General features: G+C 40.5%; 1 protein-coding gene across 1 annotated transcript; it reads left to right on the forward strand.

The window, feature by feature from the left end:
- Positions 1-1,712: 1,712 nt before the first annotated feature.
- On the forward strand, positions 1,713-13,347 carry hs2st1b (heparan sulfate 2-O-sulfotransferase 1b). The gene is made up of 7 exons (XM_062395470.1): positions 1,713-2,272; positions 4,417-4,655; positions 8,880-8,965; positions 9,345-9,483; positions 10,291-10,388; positions 11,901-12,058; positions 12,161-13,347. Exons 1-7 carry the CDS (start codon positions 2,149-2,151, stop codon positions 12,385-12,387), a joined length of 1,071 nt encoding a protein of 356 aa, XP_062251454.1. The 5' UTR covers positions 1,713-2,148; the 3' UTR covers positions 12,388-13,347.
- Positions 13,348-13,683: the final 336 nt, after the last annotated feature.

The raw sequence follows: 13,683 nt of genomic DNA on the forward strand, positions 1-13,683 counted from the left end.
TTAATTGGACAATTAAATTTTTTATCTCCATCTTGTTGAGATGACCCTCATCTCAATTTGAAGTTGATGTGATGACAGCCCTGGTACAAGTACCTAAAAGTAAAAATGTGGAATATGGCCAAAATGGCCACTAAATGCAAAATGGCAGGCTTCCTGTTGAGTTTTTTTTTAAATTGCACCTCAAGACTTTTTTGTTTGTCTGTTCATGATACACATGTGTGTACATTTTTTTGAAGATCAGTGAATGTGAACACGTTTCGGGGGGCGCCGTTGGGACATTTTGCCATGCCCATTGAAAATTACTCCAGAATAAATTTCGGTAAGTATTTGAGCATGTTAAAGCCCTGAAAAAGCCAATTTATTTGAATTAATTAAACAAAAAAAATCCTTACAATTTCAATAGGGCCTCCCACTGTTCGGTGGTCAGGCCCTAATTACAATCACAGTCCACTCCAGACATTTCAAGAGTCATCAACATAATCAAAGATCAGTTATAGGGGAACAAAATACTCCGGCCTACTTCACAGCAGAATAAAAATGATCTAGTACTACTGATTCTTAATAGCTGTCACCAACCACGGGATCTCGCATAGAGTACCCCCCTCCCCAACTGTGCAAGCTATAAGTAAAATCCCATCTCTTTATTATAACACAGAGTGCCCTAGGAGACATATTGTGATATGTGAATATGGATTTACACAAATAAAATTTGATGGCTTGATTTAATTGGGTCGGTAGATGTGAGCTATGTACCAAACAGATGTTGTCATGATTTTGAACACGTTGTTGTGGAACTTGTGGTTACCAGATACATCCCTATTTGTCTGATAATCTGGTAAATGATCTCTATTCACTTCCCTCTTCACAGAAAATGAGGACCACACATGCAGTCTCTACACTGTTATATCCTGTTGGACCTTTGAAGCTGTAATCAGCTCCATTAGAGGATGAAACACATCACCATATTGTTATACAGTCATCATTAGTTCCTCCAGCAATTTTAACAGAACAGTTCCTGTGAAAGGTTTAAAAAAACAACATTCAAAGTCAATGATCCTTACTGATACACATATCTTTGTTATGTTAAATAAGTTGGATTATCGTTATTGTAGCAAATAAGAGGTATATGTTTATTCAAGAGAAATAAATTCCAAAATATTATAGACAACAATCAAATGTAAAAACATTTTGCCTTCACATGCATCAATGACTACCTCGTGTGTCAAGGGATACAATAGGAAGATTGTTTATTTTTATGCATTGCTTTTTGATGGATACAATATTAACAAAATCATAAAGATCATAAAATAAGCTATATGCATGTTTCCCCATGGACTTCACCAGTTTGTAATCCCTACAACTAGAAACCCAGACGAGGCTATAGAGCATTTAATATGGTGGAGCAAGGGATAGTTTTCACATCACCTCAGCCTGCATCTGTCATGGAGCTGTATCTTCCTGTCTGCTGGCCATCAATCACTTTATACCACCATACTGTTGGTAAAGTGTGGGTTTGTTTCATCCCTCTCTGAAAGGAAAATGACCATCAAACCTGTGTCAGTGGTTAAATGTGCAGTAAAACTCATGTTTAACATCTTATCTTTGTTATGCATGTGTTGCCCTGTGTGTGTGTCACACCCTCCAGTCCAGCAGATGGCGCCTTGCATCTGTAACACTGTCTGCTGACGCTCCGGTAAACACGAGGAAGCGACGTGTCAGTGATGCTAGCAGCTAACGAGCCGCTGCGGAGCTCGGCTGCAGTTTGAACTCTCTGTTTGAGATGATTTGATGTCACTTTCAGGCCGTGTTCAGGTGGACGGAGCCTCGTGGAGTCTCTGAGGTGTCTGCGGGGATTCAACACACACACTGACCGCGGTGTCCATCCTTAGAAGACGCTCCTGTGCGCTTTACGTGGCTGTATGATGCTAGGGGAGAACTTGGCTGCTAGTGGTTTGTTTGGCTCAAGGCAAGTTAATCCCACAGCCTGTTGATCCTTGCAACATCCGATGGCGCTAAGTAGCTAACGTCAATCCAGTTAGGTTTAAAGTGACTCAACTCGGTCACTCGTATAATCGGTTAGCTGTATAGTTAGCCTTTAGCACTGGACCTCTCACTCTCTGTGTCCCTGATGATTCACCTGGCTGACTGATGGGGTGTCTGAGGATCATGGTGCCGTCTAAGATCCAGCTGCTGGCTGTGTTGGCTTTTGGAGTGGCGATGCTCTTCATCGAGAACCAGATCCAGAGTCTGGAGGAGTCACGAGCCAAACTCGGTAAGAGCTAAACAAAGCTGGTTGACTTTGTAAACATCAGCTTGTTGCTTTGAGTTGTTGTGCTCATTCAAAGTGTGAGACTTTAAAATGTTGGAGTGAAGTCAGTGTCTGGGTTCGAAGCCCAGTTCTAACATCAGAGAGGGGCCAGGACGTTTACACAAATACTCAGGTTTAAGCAAACAGTAAGTTATTATGGAGACATATGGATTGTTCAAATGGATCCAAAAGACTGCATCACAAGAGATCCGCAGACTCTGATTCATAATGATTAAAAAAGCCCTTTTCTATTGCAAGCTTGAATAGCTCCGGTTGTCCTCCCAATTCGTCCTCCACCTCAATCTCAGCTGTCACAACATATCCTGAATGGGATCAGTGTTTATATAATCAAGGCAGCGTAACAAGTGTCATTTTAAAGCTGAAGCCGTTTGCATTCACCAATGTTGAATCTCTGTGTTTAAAGGCTTGAAGTTTAATACAAATATTTTGCATTTTATTTGAGTCCTCCCTCTACAAAACTTTTAGTGTTTCTCCCTAAGACCTTTTCAGAAATTCAATCTTCTCACTCCTCTCCCAGTGCATCAGGATCCCAACTTTCCCAACATGAGTTTTGGGACAGAGCTGCCTAAACTCAAGTGATTCCCAAGTTTGCAAATGTGGGGCTCAACTCTGAAAAGTGCGTAATTTAAACTCAACTCTGATATAACAGACTTGCAGGTATACATCAGCAAAGGTTTCAAATAAAAGATTTGCTATTTCAAAGCTCAAGTTTCAATGTTTCAGAACTTTTTTCCATCGTAAATGCACCAGTTTTCAGATCACTTTTTCACAATGTATCCAACCAGTGGAAACAGTTTTTCAGAGAATTTAAACATTATACAAAGTTTACAAAACTTAGATGCAATCATGCAAAAATAAAATAAATAAATATTATTACATTTCATGCTTTCAAACACTGAGTTCAACCTTTCAATGCCTTTTTTTTTAAATTTCAGAATATTGCATAATATGCATCCCATAAATATGGTGTCAGTCCAAACAGGATCACCATCCCCACTGTATTATTGCAGTTATTAGCGCATTATGATTTTAAACCAAATAAGTTTCTTGAAACTGTGGAAACTCATTCTGTAACTATTCTTCTTTTAAAAACCTGGATGTTACGTCTACTGTAAATCAGATCTGTAATATTTATTATATATTGTATCCTGTTAATAGGTCACGGTGGGCTAGGAGGCAAATATATTTTATCTACTTTCAGACAAATTTATGAGTGGTACGTTTGGCCCTTGTTTTCAAATTCATCTCATGGGTAGACTGCTTGCTGGGGTGTCGCCTAAGAGACAGCCAATCCACTCATATTCTGTCATATGAGCCGATTTAATAGAGTGACCCAAGAAAGTTGATAAAAACCTGTCTAGTCGGAATGAGAGCATTGCAGACATCAGCAGCAACATAGTCGACCTGGGTTATAATCGTCTTATTTTGGTTCACAGTACAGTAGTATATGTTGGAAGAAACAAAAAAGTAAAAACAAAGTCTCCATGTTCATATTTATGGCGATATTTTCCATTCTGCAGTCCACTAAAGCGGACCGTTGAGAGGAATGAGAGACATCGATATGTGTTACATTGCCCTAAGAGACACTCGTAAGACCGTCGCTGTAATAAGCTTTAATTAACACTGCTGTGGAGAAGAGAAAAGTGAGAGAAAACACTCTGATATTTTAATCATGTCTCTTGTCAACACTATTGTCAAAAGCTTAATTACATGTTTTGATGTTATTGTCTTTTGAAGGACTATGTTGATTTCCTTAATTAAGGAGTGCTAACGCTCCTCGCTGGCCCTAATTTTAAAACCACTTGTTCATTTATACAAAGGCAGACCTCAGCTTTGGTCTCACACCTGCTGTGTGCGCCGCTTAATGAGAATAACAATAGGCTTTCATCTTATTCGCTCATTAAAAGCCAGATACAGATAAAAGCAGCCAGTTCATAATCATATAAATCGAAGATTATCTTGATTTAATTTAGAAATACTGGCAACTGACAACCAAGAAATCAGATTTTTCTATTTTCAAATGTATTTTCAAAGGTATACATGTGTCTGATCATTAATGGGTAATACAATCATGTGTGCCTCCTCAGAACGTGCCATGGCCAGACATGAGTTAGCTGAAGTGGAGCATCGTCACAGCGAAAGTACCGGGCGGGAAATCTCGCCACTGTCAGAAATTGATGACATGGTCGTCATCTACAACCGAGTGCCCAAGACTGCGAGCACATCCTTCACTAACATCGCCTACGACCTGTGTGGGAAAAATCACTTCCACGTCCTGCACATCAACACGACCAAGAACAACCCTGTGATGTCTTTACAAGACCAGGTAAGAACACGGGCCATTGCTGCATCTACAAGCAGTGGTGCAAAGTAGAACAAGCCAATAGAGGCATGAGGATCCCATCGAAACAATTTAAAGTCAGTACACAACACATTTGAATCATTTTTTATTTGTGTTACAAAAAAACCCACAGCTCACTAGATCATTTTGGTCAGGTGTCTCCTGTGAAAGAGAGAAAGTATCTCAAAAGACGTAAATAAATAGATATTTAATCTCTAACCAGTTATGAAGGGAGACACTTTTCTACCTTCTCTCCCTAGCAGGAAGGAGCATGCTTTACAGATCTTTACACACTGTTAATGATAAAACCATCATTATTGCAAACAAACTGCCGGACTCATTCTTGATTCCATAGATCAGCTTGACCATAAATCTGCTGCTTTAACTCTTAATGTCAGTGAAGAATATTAGAGGAGCTGTTACAGGAGAGATTTGTGGCCCATTTGTCTCACAAACCATTAATACAGGGTTGTTCACAGCATCTTTGTTGAAATGCATAGCCTCAGTCTTCCTTAAAGCCTCTCTGAAATTATTTCCGTTTCACTGTTCAGACAGACTGTGATATTTCAGGAATCTTTCAAAATGATTACAAGCCACACTGTGTCACGTGGATCTAACAGGTTGTGACAACAGGTTTGATTTTTTAAGAGTGTGCAATGATAAGAACTCCTGAATCATAGGCTACAAGACAAGTTCATTCACAGAATAAAATGTCATCAGTGACGCCATGAACAATGAAGCCAGCTCCACCCCCTCCCCCCCATAGTGAGATGGTCTTTTTTAATTTCTCTTGTCATCTTTGAATTTGTATTCATATTTGAACATTTACTTTGTTATTGTTTATAACAGGAATCATTTGATTTGAGAATAACGTTCATAATTTCTTTGACGCTTGCACAATGACACGAAAGTTCTAAAATTCTTGAAAAATGGACGTTTTGGTTAGAAATAAAATGGTGTTATTCTTAGGGCAAATAATATACAGACTGTGTATGTTTTTCAAAGCTCTAGAGAATATGTGTGGCATCAGCACACATTACTGCCTGTTACACCGTTTGTACTGCTGTTGGTGGAGCTTAGGACACATAGTGGAAATGCCCTGAAGTTATGCTCATGTTATTTTGGCTGCGAGTGCCAAGGTAATATCCTGTCTGCCATCTCACAAACAGTGCTTCTTCAGAGACGAGGGGAGAAAATCAGTCTGCTGATACATCACAGTGGAACTCATTTCACTGCAGGAACATTCACGCTGGTTTGCAGGAATAGCATTTAGCTTGGCCCAACACTGGGGAGTCTGTTTTACTTCATCATAGTTTTTTCTCTCCCAGACCACAGAGTTGGTGTTAATGTTCTTATATTTTACCTGACTTTGTTATCTTAAGCTGTTTTCAGACATGCGCTGCAGGGTGGACATTTTCCTGAAATTTTCAAGAGGTTATTTGTGGATCTATATGCCTGAGTCACTTGCTCCAGACGTTTTCCGGAGTTTTTCCTGCCAGACCCCTAACAAAATGCCTGCAAATGTCCAAGTGAGTCTGTGTGTGAATACAGCAGGAATATTCACATGCCAAACTGGAAGGTACAAATATCTCAGGATGAAAAAGATGTCAACTTGGAAAGACAATGGGCCGATGCTGTACACAGATCATGTGATTTCTGTTGTTGTGAACACGTCTGACCTCTGACCTGGACAAACACCTGCTGTGTTCTTCATATGAGTAAAGCAACGTGAGCTAATGTCCGAAAATAGCTTTATATGAAATATAAACTGCTGTCGTAAACATACATAAAACCATAGTGTAGAATGATTTATTTTGGGAAAGGTTTTATACTAATGACACAGGGTGACATTTCTGTTGGGGCTTCCTCCCTTTTCAGAACCCGAGATAGTTTCGGTTTGATTTACTTTCTAAAGGTTTGCTTGAACTGTTCTGCTACTATAAACCAGATAGGAGATGTGTTGACTCACCCGTTTGAGTTGCCTTAAATCATTTACCACTAGTAGCAGAAGCAAGGGGTGTGTATCCCTCTAGCCCTAGGATTTGACTGTCAGGCTTCTTACTCTCCACCTTACCTTATGGGCCTCTGTTGGAGCCATATGTAGTCTGAGAGCATGTCGGGAATTTTAAAGTACATTCATTTTTTCCTTGTTTATATGTGTTTCTGGTTTTTAAAAAACTGTTGCAGTAAGGGGGAGTGAGTCCTCTGCATCATTTGTGTACAATAGAAGACAAAGCTACTACATTAAGGAGAGTTTAATTAATTGTTTTATTAAAAAGGAGAAGCCATCAATCCACACTTAATCAATAAAGAGTAAAATTCTAGAAATTTATGAAAACTCAAAAACTGTAGTCTCTCATTTCCAAAACATTGGCACAGTTTCGTTGTAGAAGCTTTTTGGCAGCTCCAGCTCTCAGTGTTCTTGGCTAAGCCTGTGCACACCTGGAGTTAGGCAGTTTATCCTCTCTGGCTGATCCTTTCGGGCTCTGTCACATTTGAGGGGAAGCATCTGTAAACTGTTATCCTCAGGTCAGTCCACAGATGCTATATGGGGTTTAAGTCCAGGCTTTGACTGGACCACTTAGGAGGGACAGTCAGAGAGTTGTCCTAAATTCGCACACAGTGTTGTCTTGTCTGGGTGCTTCAGTTCTCTGTTGAACTGAAGAGGAGAACTGTCACCAAGGTCTCAGCCAGGTCTTGTGAGCACTGGAGCTGGTTTTATTAAAGAAACTCTGTTTTAGCTGCTTCCATTCTTCTCTCCAGTCTCACCAGTCTCCATGTCTCTGCCAAGGCTTCTTAACCGGAGGCTCAGTTTGTCTGGTCAGCCATCTCTACGAAAAGGCCTGGTGTTTCCAAACCTCTTTAATCTTATCCTGATCTTTGACACAAAATGGATACAAATACCTCCACAGAGACTTCAAAGCTTAGTATTTGTCCAGCCATGTAGTGAGAACTAACCATATCTAGGCAATTCAAATTGTACACAGATGGAGTCTTTAAAGCAAAGAGGATGCACCTGAACACAATATTGAGCAAAGAGGCTTTTCCTGCTTCAACTTTTGTAAATGAGAGCTTTCTTTTCTTTCCAGCTTGCTATTAAGGACTTTTCAAAGTCTGACACCTTGTGCCCTCCATCAGTCGAGCCACACTGCAGTGACTTTTCAACACAATTATCTGTATATGAACCATGATGGTTGACCATTCTGAGCCTTACTCATGTTCAAACTAATTGATATTGCAGAGCATGAAAGTAAATACAGCAACTCTCAGGCATGTAATGAACTCTAGAGATCATTCAGACTTTCTATGGAGGGGATGTATGTGTGGAAGGCAAAAGTCTGCAGAAAGTCTAGAGGAGCCAATATGAGAACACAGCAGGAGAACGGCCGCTGGATTCACCACAAGCCAGGCGTTTCTAACACACAATGCTAAAATGGGAGAAAAAAAAAACTATCAGTCACTGCATTAAAAAGTGGAGCCATACAATAGAACCCACTGACAAACATGTTGAGAAAGTTTTGTGATAAGACGTCTGGGTTGAAAGAACATGCGATCTCTGCAGGTCTCAATATTACGAAATGTCCTGTCTCTGCCTACTGCACCCCCCCTCCCCTGAGCAGCCCAGAGATTTGTGCTGTTTTGACGTCTTACATGCATTAGGCAGAGAATCTCCTGCTGCGCTGTTCATGTGTGAGAGGAAAACTCCAGAGAAGGTCAGGGCCCAAATCTCCAATTCCGAAAACGGCTAATCAGTGGATTTGGCCACCGATCAGTATTCGTCTTACTCTTATATCTTGTGCATATGCAAATGTAACAGACTTAGCATTCACAATTTTAATTAAATTTTTTTAGTTGCAGGTTTTCTAACTTCATTAACTTCCTTCACCTTTAATATTGTCAACGGAAGTCTGCGAGCCACTCAGTCAGCTGATGAACTTTTGTGATCATCTGCTGCAGCAAGGGTTTCTTGAACCAATTTGATTTAAATGCAATAGACTCTCTCAAAACTCTGTGTCCCCAAACCTGACCTCAGCCTTTTAACATGCTTGAAAATAAGAGCAAAGACTTAAAAGCATTTAAATAAAAGGGTCCATCTTCAACCAAATCTGCCACTCGATCTTGTATCCCTGTATTTTTGTTGTGGCCTTTTTCTTTCTCCCGCAGTTTCCCCTCCTCTCCATTAAACGTTCCCGTTATCTTTGGTTACAGGTGCGCTTTGTCAGGAATGTCACCTCGTGGAGAGAGATGAACCCGGGCTTCTTCCACGGCCATGTAGCTTATCTGGACTTCTCAAAGTAAGGCCCTTCATTTCCTGTAATGCCATTCATCTCCACATTAGTTACAAACAGTTAGCAGAGCAGATAAAGGGAGGTCATGTATTGACTGCTCAACGTGAGCCTCAGCGTGGATTAATCACATTGTTGTGCTTATCTCCTCCAACACTATCACTTAGTCATCGCAGGTAATTAATTAAGTAATGGTCTAAGTGTTTTTCAGTGAGAGGGATCCTGTTAAGTCGCTGTCTCAGTCCTCACTGATGCTGACACTCTTTCACTGATGGAGAAGCTGATTCTCCAGTGGAATAAACTGTAAACTTGGTGTAGAAATGTGACGGCCGCCTGGGTTATATGTGTTTTGGTCTCTCTAATTGTCAACCCTTGTCTTTTGGTGCAGATATGGCGTGCGGCGGAAGCCCCTGTACATCAACGTGCTGCGAGACCCTATCGAGCGCCTGGTGTCCTATTACTACTTCCTGCGATTTGGAGACGACTACAGACCTGGCCTTCGCCGAAGAAAACAAGGAGACAAAAAGGTTTTTATATACAGTTCTTACTCAGTGATTTCCTGTTTGACGGCCCCCTCAGGCCTTTTTAATATGCCCCCGTGCCTGTGACAGGCAGTGGCCGGAGGCATTATGTTTAAGGTGTTCCATCTGCCTGTCCGTCCGCTCGTCCCATTCCTCTGAACACGATATCTCAAGAATGCCTTGAGGGAGTTTCCTTAAATTCGTTATGAATATTCCCTTGGACTAAAGGATGAACTGATTTGATTTTGGTGGTTAAAGGTCAAGGTCACAAAGTATGTGTATGTTTTTCATGAACAAGATATCTTCAGATCAGCTGAAGCGAATGTCGTAACATTTTGTACAAACCTTCATTTGGACTCAAATATGAACTGATTCGATTTTGTGCCTGGAGGTCAGAGATCAAGTTCACAGTGGCCTCATGTTACTGTGAATGTGACATATTAGGACTGACTAGAGAGAATTTGATTACATCTGACACCATTTACCTGGACTCACTGATAAATTGATCAGATTTCAGTGTCAAAGGTCAAAGCCATGGCGGCCTCTTAAATGTAACTTCTCAAGATTGCTTTAGGGAATTTCTTCCCCTTTTATATCAGTCGTCATTTGGAATCAAAGATAAAGCGGTTCAGTTTCAATTGTCAAAGGTAAAGGTTACAGGGACATTTATATGAATCTGGTACAAAAGCATTTAGAAATATATATACACAGAAACTGCACTGATTGGCAGAGGCATACTAACTGCAGTGCGGCATTTCTAGTTTGTCTGCACATTCATTTATGAGCGCTCGTGTTTATGTTTTTGTCTTTTAGACCTTTGATGAGTGTGTGTCATCGGGGGGGTCTGACTGTGCTCCTGAGAAGCTCTGGCTCCAGATCCCCTTCTTCTGTGGCCACCATTCAGAGTGCTGGTGAGTGGGCTGCACTCTCCTCATCACAAGCACAACACACTTACAGTTAATATACAACACATTCAAAGTGCCTTACAGTAGAGTTTTACAATTCACCCATTCACACACATTTATACAGTGCATCTTTGTGCAACATGCGCCACTGACACACTGCTGGCACATCCATCAGTTTGGGGGCTCAGTATCTTTCCTTAGGACTTCAGCCAGTATGGAGAAGCCAGGGATCGCACCACAGACCCACTGGTTAGTGGACGACCCTCCCTACCTCCTTAGCCAAAAAATAATAACTTAATAAACTTCAGACCCACGCTTCAGAAGCTTAGTATGGAAAGATGCTTATTTTTCCACTACACAGTGATGCAGCCAAATCTAATACAATTGAAGTCTATCCCGACCTCTTCTCCAGACGTAATGGATTTGGCTGCAACACCGTTGACCCCTGAGACCCCTAAAGTGTTTTTTGGAGTCAAACACTTCCCCCACCCCTCCATCAGCATAGGGGTGAGTAGATAATGAGTGAACTATCCCTTTAACCTTTTAAGCAAACATGTTCAGATTTTCTGTGAACACAGTAACTAGAAAACAATACATAGTAAAAACTGTATTCTTAGAGCACAATGTAAGTGTTGTTTACTCTCTCGGGAGCGACACTCTTGTTTTACAATGTAGGATTTTGACCAATCATAAAGAGTGAGCATCCCGTCTGAAATAATTTGATCTAAAAACCTCTAGTCATCCATAGCTAAAAAATTGTAATGCTATTTGTGCCTCATTTTATTATAATAAAGTGAAGCAGAGCTAAGTTAGAGAGGTTTTAATCGGGATCGCCAGTAAACCGAGGGAAGAAGAACAGTAGGTGGTGCTATGTACCCTTGGAATTGTTTCAAAGCAACACAGAGACATTGGATTAGTGGCTTTATCAGAGTTATGAATTAAAACAAAATAATCTGACGAAACATCAGAGGTAAGATGTAACTTATTAATGTTGCTCTTTGATGTGACCTTTTTGCTCTTGTTCGTTGCTCTTTGGAATCTGTGGTGTCTGGGCTTAATGTTAGCATCAAGTAGCATGTTAGTCGATACCAGCTTTGTGGACATGTACAATTTGTGTTATAATGAGGCATATGATGTCCATTTAGACAAAACATGTTTTTGCATATGCTACCTTATCTGTGTCCGTAATGTCCACCAGTGACACGGTTGCTTTAAAGAGGTTAAAATAATTGAAGATATGAGCGTGAACTTTTTAATTATTGGGACTGAATTTAGTTCAAACTTTAAAAAATTGCACAACACTGACCACAACAACATTGTGCGATTTCAGTAACCAGCACTTTGGCCTTATAATCATGCATATGACAGTGCAAGGCAAAACTAAAGAGAAACATGTGGCAAACAGAGACAATGCCTGTATTTGATCTGCACTTACATCAGGGCGAACACACTGGAAACACCAACTGGATTGTTCTCAGGTCTACTTGCAGTGATTTATGTCCAACATGTGGTGTGCAGGAATGCAGGCAGTAGATGGGCCCTGGAGCAGGCCAAACACAACCTGGTGAATGAGTATCTGCTGGTTGGGGTAACTGAGGAGCTGGAGGACTTCATCATGATCCTGGAAGTAACACTGCCACGCTTCTTCAAGGGCGCCACAGAGCTCTACAGGACAGGTACCAAACACCCTGCACATTGTCTCACCTCACATTCCCAGTCAGTATTAACCCTGTGTTGCCCTGACGGCAGACTCATTCAACTGTCTTACGTTACCCCAGGGAAGAAGTCCCACCTGCGAAAGACTACAGAGAAGAAGCCTCCCACCAAGGAGACAAAAGCCAAGCTGCAGCAGTCCAACATCTGGAAAATCGAAAATGAGTTTTACGAGTTTGCACTGGAGCAGTTTCAGTTTGTGCGTGCACACGCTGTCAGGGAAAAGGATGGAGAACTTAATGCCCTGGGCCAGAGCTTCTTTTATGAAAAGATCTACCCCAAAGTGAACTGAATATGGAGCCAGAAGATAGTGACAAGGGCTGTGCGGACAAAAACACTATTACAAGTCGTATACACTGGGACACATGAATGCTGGAATTATTGTTCATGTACTTCAGCTTTTTCAGTTTTTTTTTATTATGGCCCTGTTAAAGTACAGAAAGGTACTGTACTGTGGAATTTCTATGAGGAATGTGTGGATTTTCTGCTATTGTTATGCAGCTGTTGAGGAAACCTAACAAGGATAAAGTGTCAGTCTGAGCTGTGAGACAGCATCACCGCTCATACGCTGAATGTGCTGCATCACAAGAGCCAAACACACGATGATTGTTAAGTCATGTGTTTTTGTTAATTGGATCGATTAAAACAACTCAAACCTCAACTAGTTCGGAGTTTAAAGTTTAAAATTACATTTAAGATGTAACTGTTACAAAACGCAACATAAGAAACAAGCTGCGGTCATACACACTGCATTAACCCAGTGTTGTGCTTTTGGACCAAATGATAGCAACAGAACATAGATTGAACCACTGCATCCTGTGGAGCGTGAATAGTAAATTTTTTATCCCACTGAGGCGTTTTACACATTATGTCAGTATTTAATCACAGATATGATGATGTGCATCTTTGATATAACTGATTGCTGCTGTTTTTTAACCTGTGGATAAAGCACATTGAGCTGGAGGAAGTTACTAATCAACAGTCAAAGGATTGCTTGTACAGGGTTAAATGGATATTTGTCTTGCGCACAGGGTTCTTTCCTGCAGTGTGCAACAAGGGGAGAGGTGGAAGCAATAGTGCCTTTAATGCCATATATAACACACTTTTATTGTTTTTTAATTTTCCAGTGATCTCACAATCATGTTTCCTCTTAATTTGTGTATTTACTTAAATCTTCAATTCCTTTCCTGTTTTTGCTCTGTTTTGCACTTACCACATTAACAGCTTCAATACAAAAACTTTCATATCTCCAGTCTTTCTATTTTTGCTTTTGATTGTGTCTAATGTGTGTGTTTGTGTCATGTGAATTAAGTTGGCACTGATGAGCAGAAGGACACCTTAGTTATCACTGCACTTTTTAAAGCACTATTCAGTCTTGAACAAGCACCTTTTTTTTTTAAATAATTTACCATTTGCTCCAAAATACCTGGTTCCTAAATTTTTCATTGCATATATTAATGGCATTGTTTGTTAGATTGCTTGGATGATGACATGTTTGTTTGACATGTTGAACATCATGAAGTTAAGGCTGAAACTCCAAAGATTGTTGTTGCATAGTGGACAAAATCCGTTTAAACTGACAATTCTG

The sequence above is a fragment of the Platichthys flesus genome, chromosome 9 (genome assembly GCF_949316205.1).
Source record: "Platichthys flesus chromosome 9, fPlaFle2.1, whole genome shotgun sequence".
NCBI lineage: Eukaryota > Metazoa > Chordata > Actinopteri > Pleuronectiformes > Pleuronectidae > Platichthys > Platichthys flesus.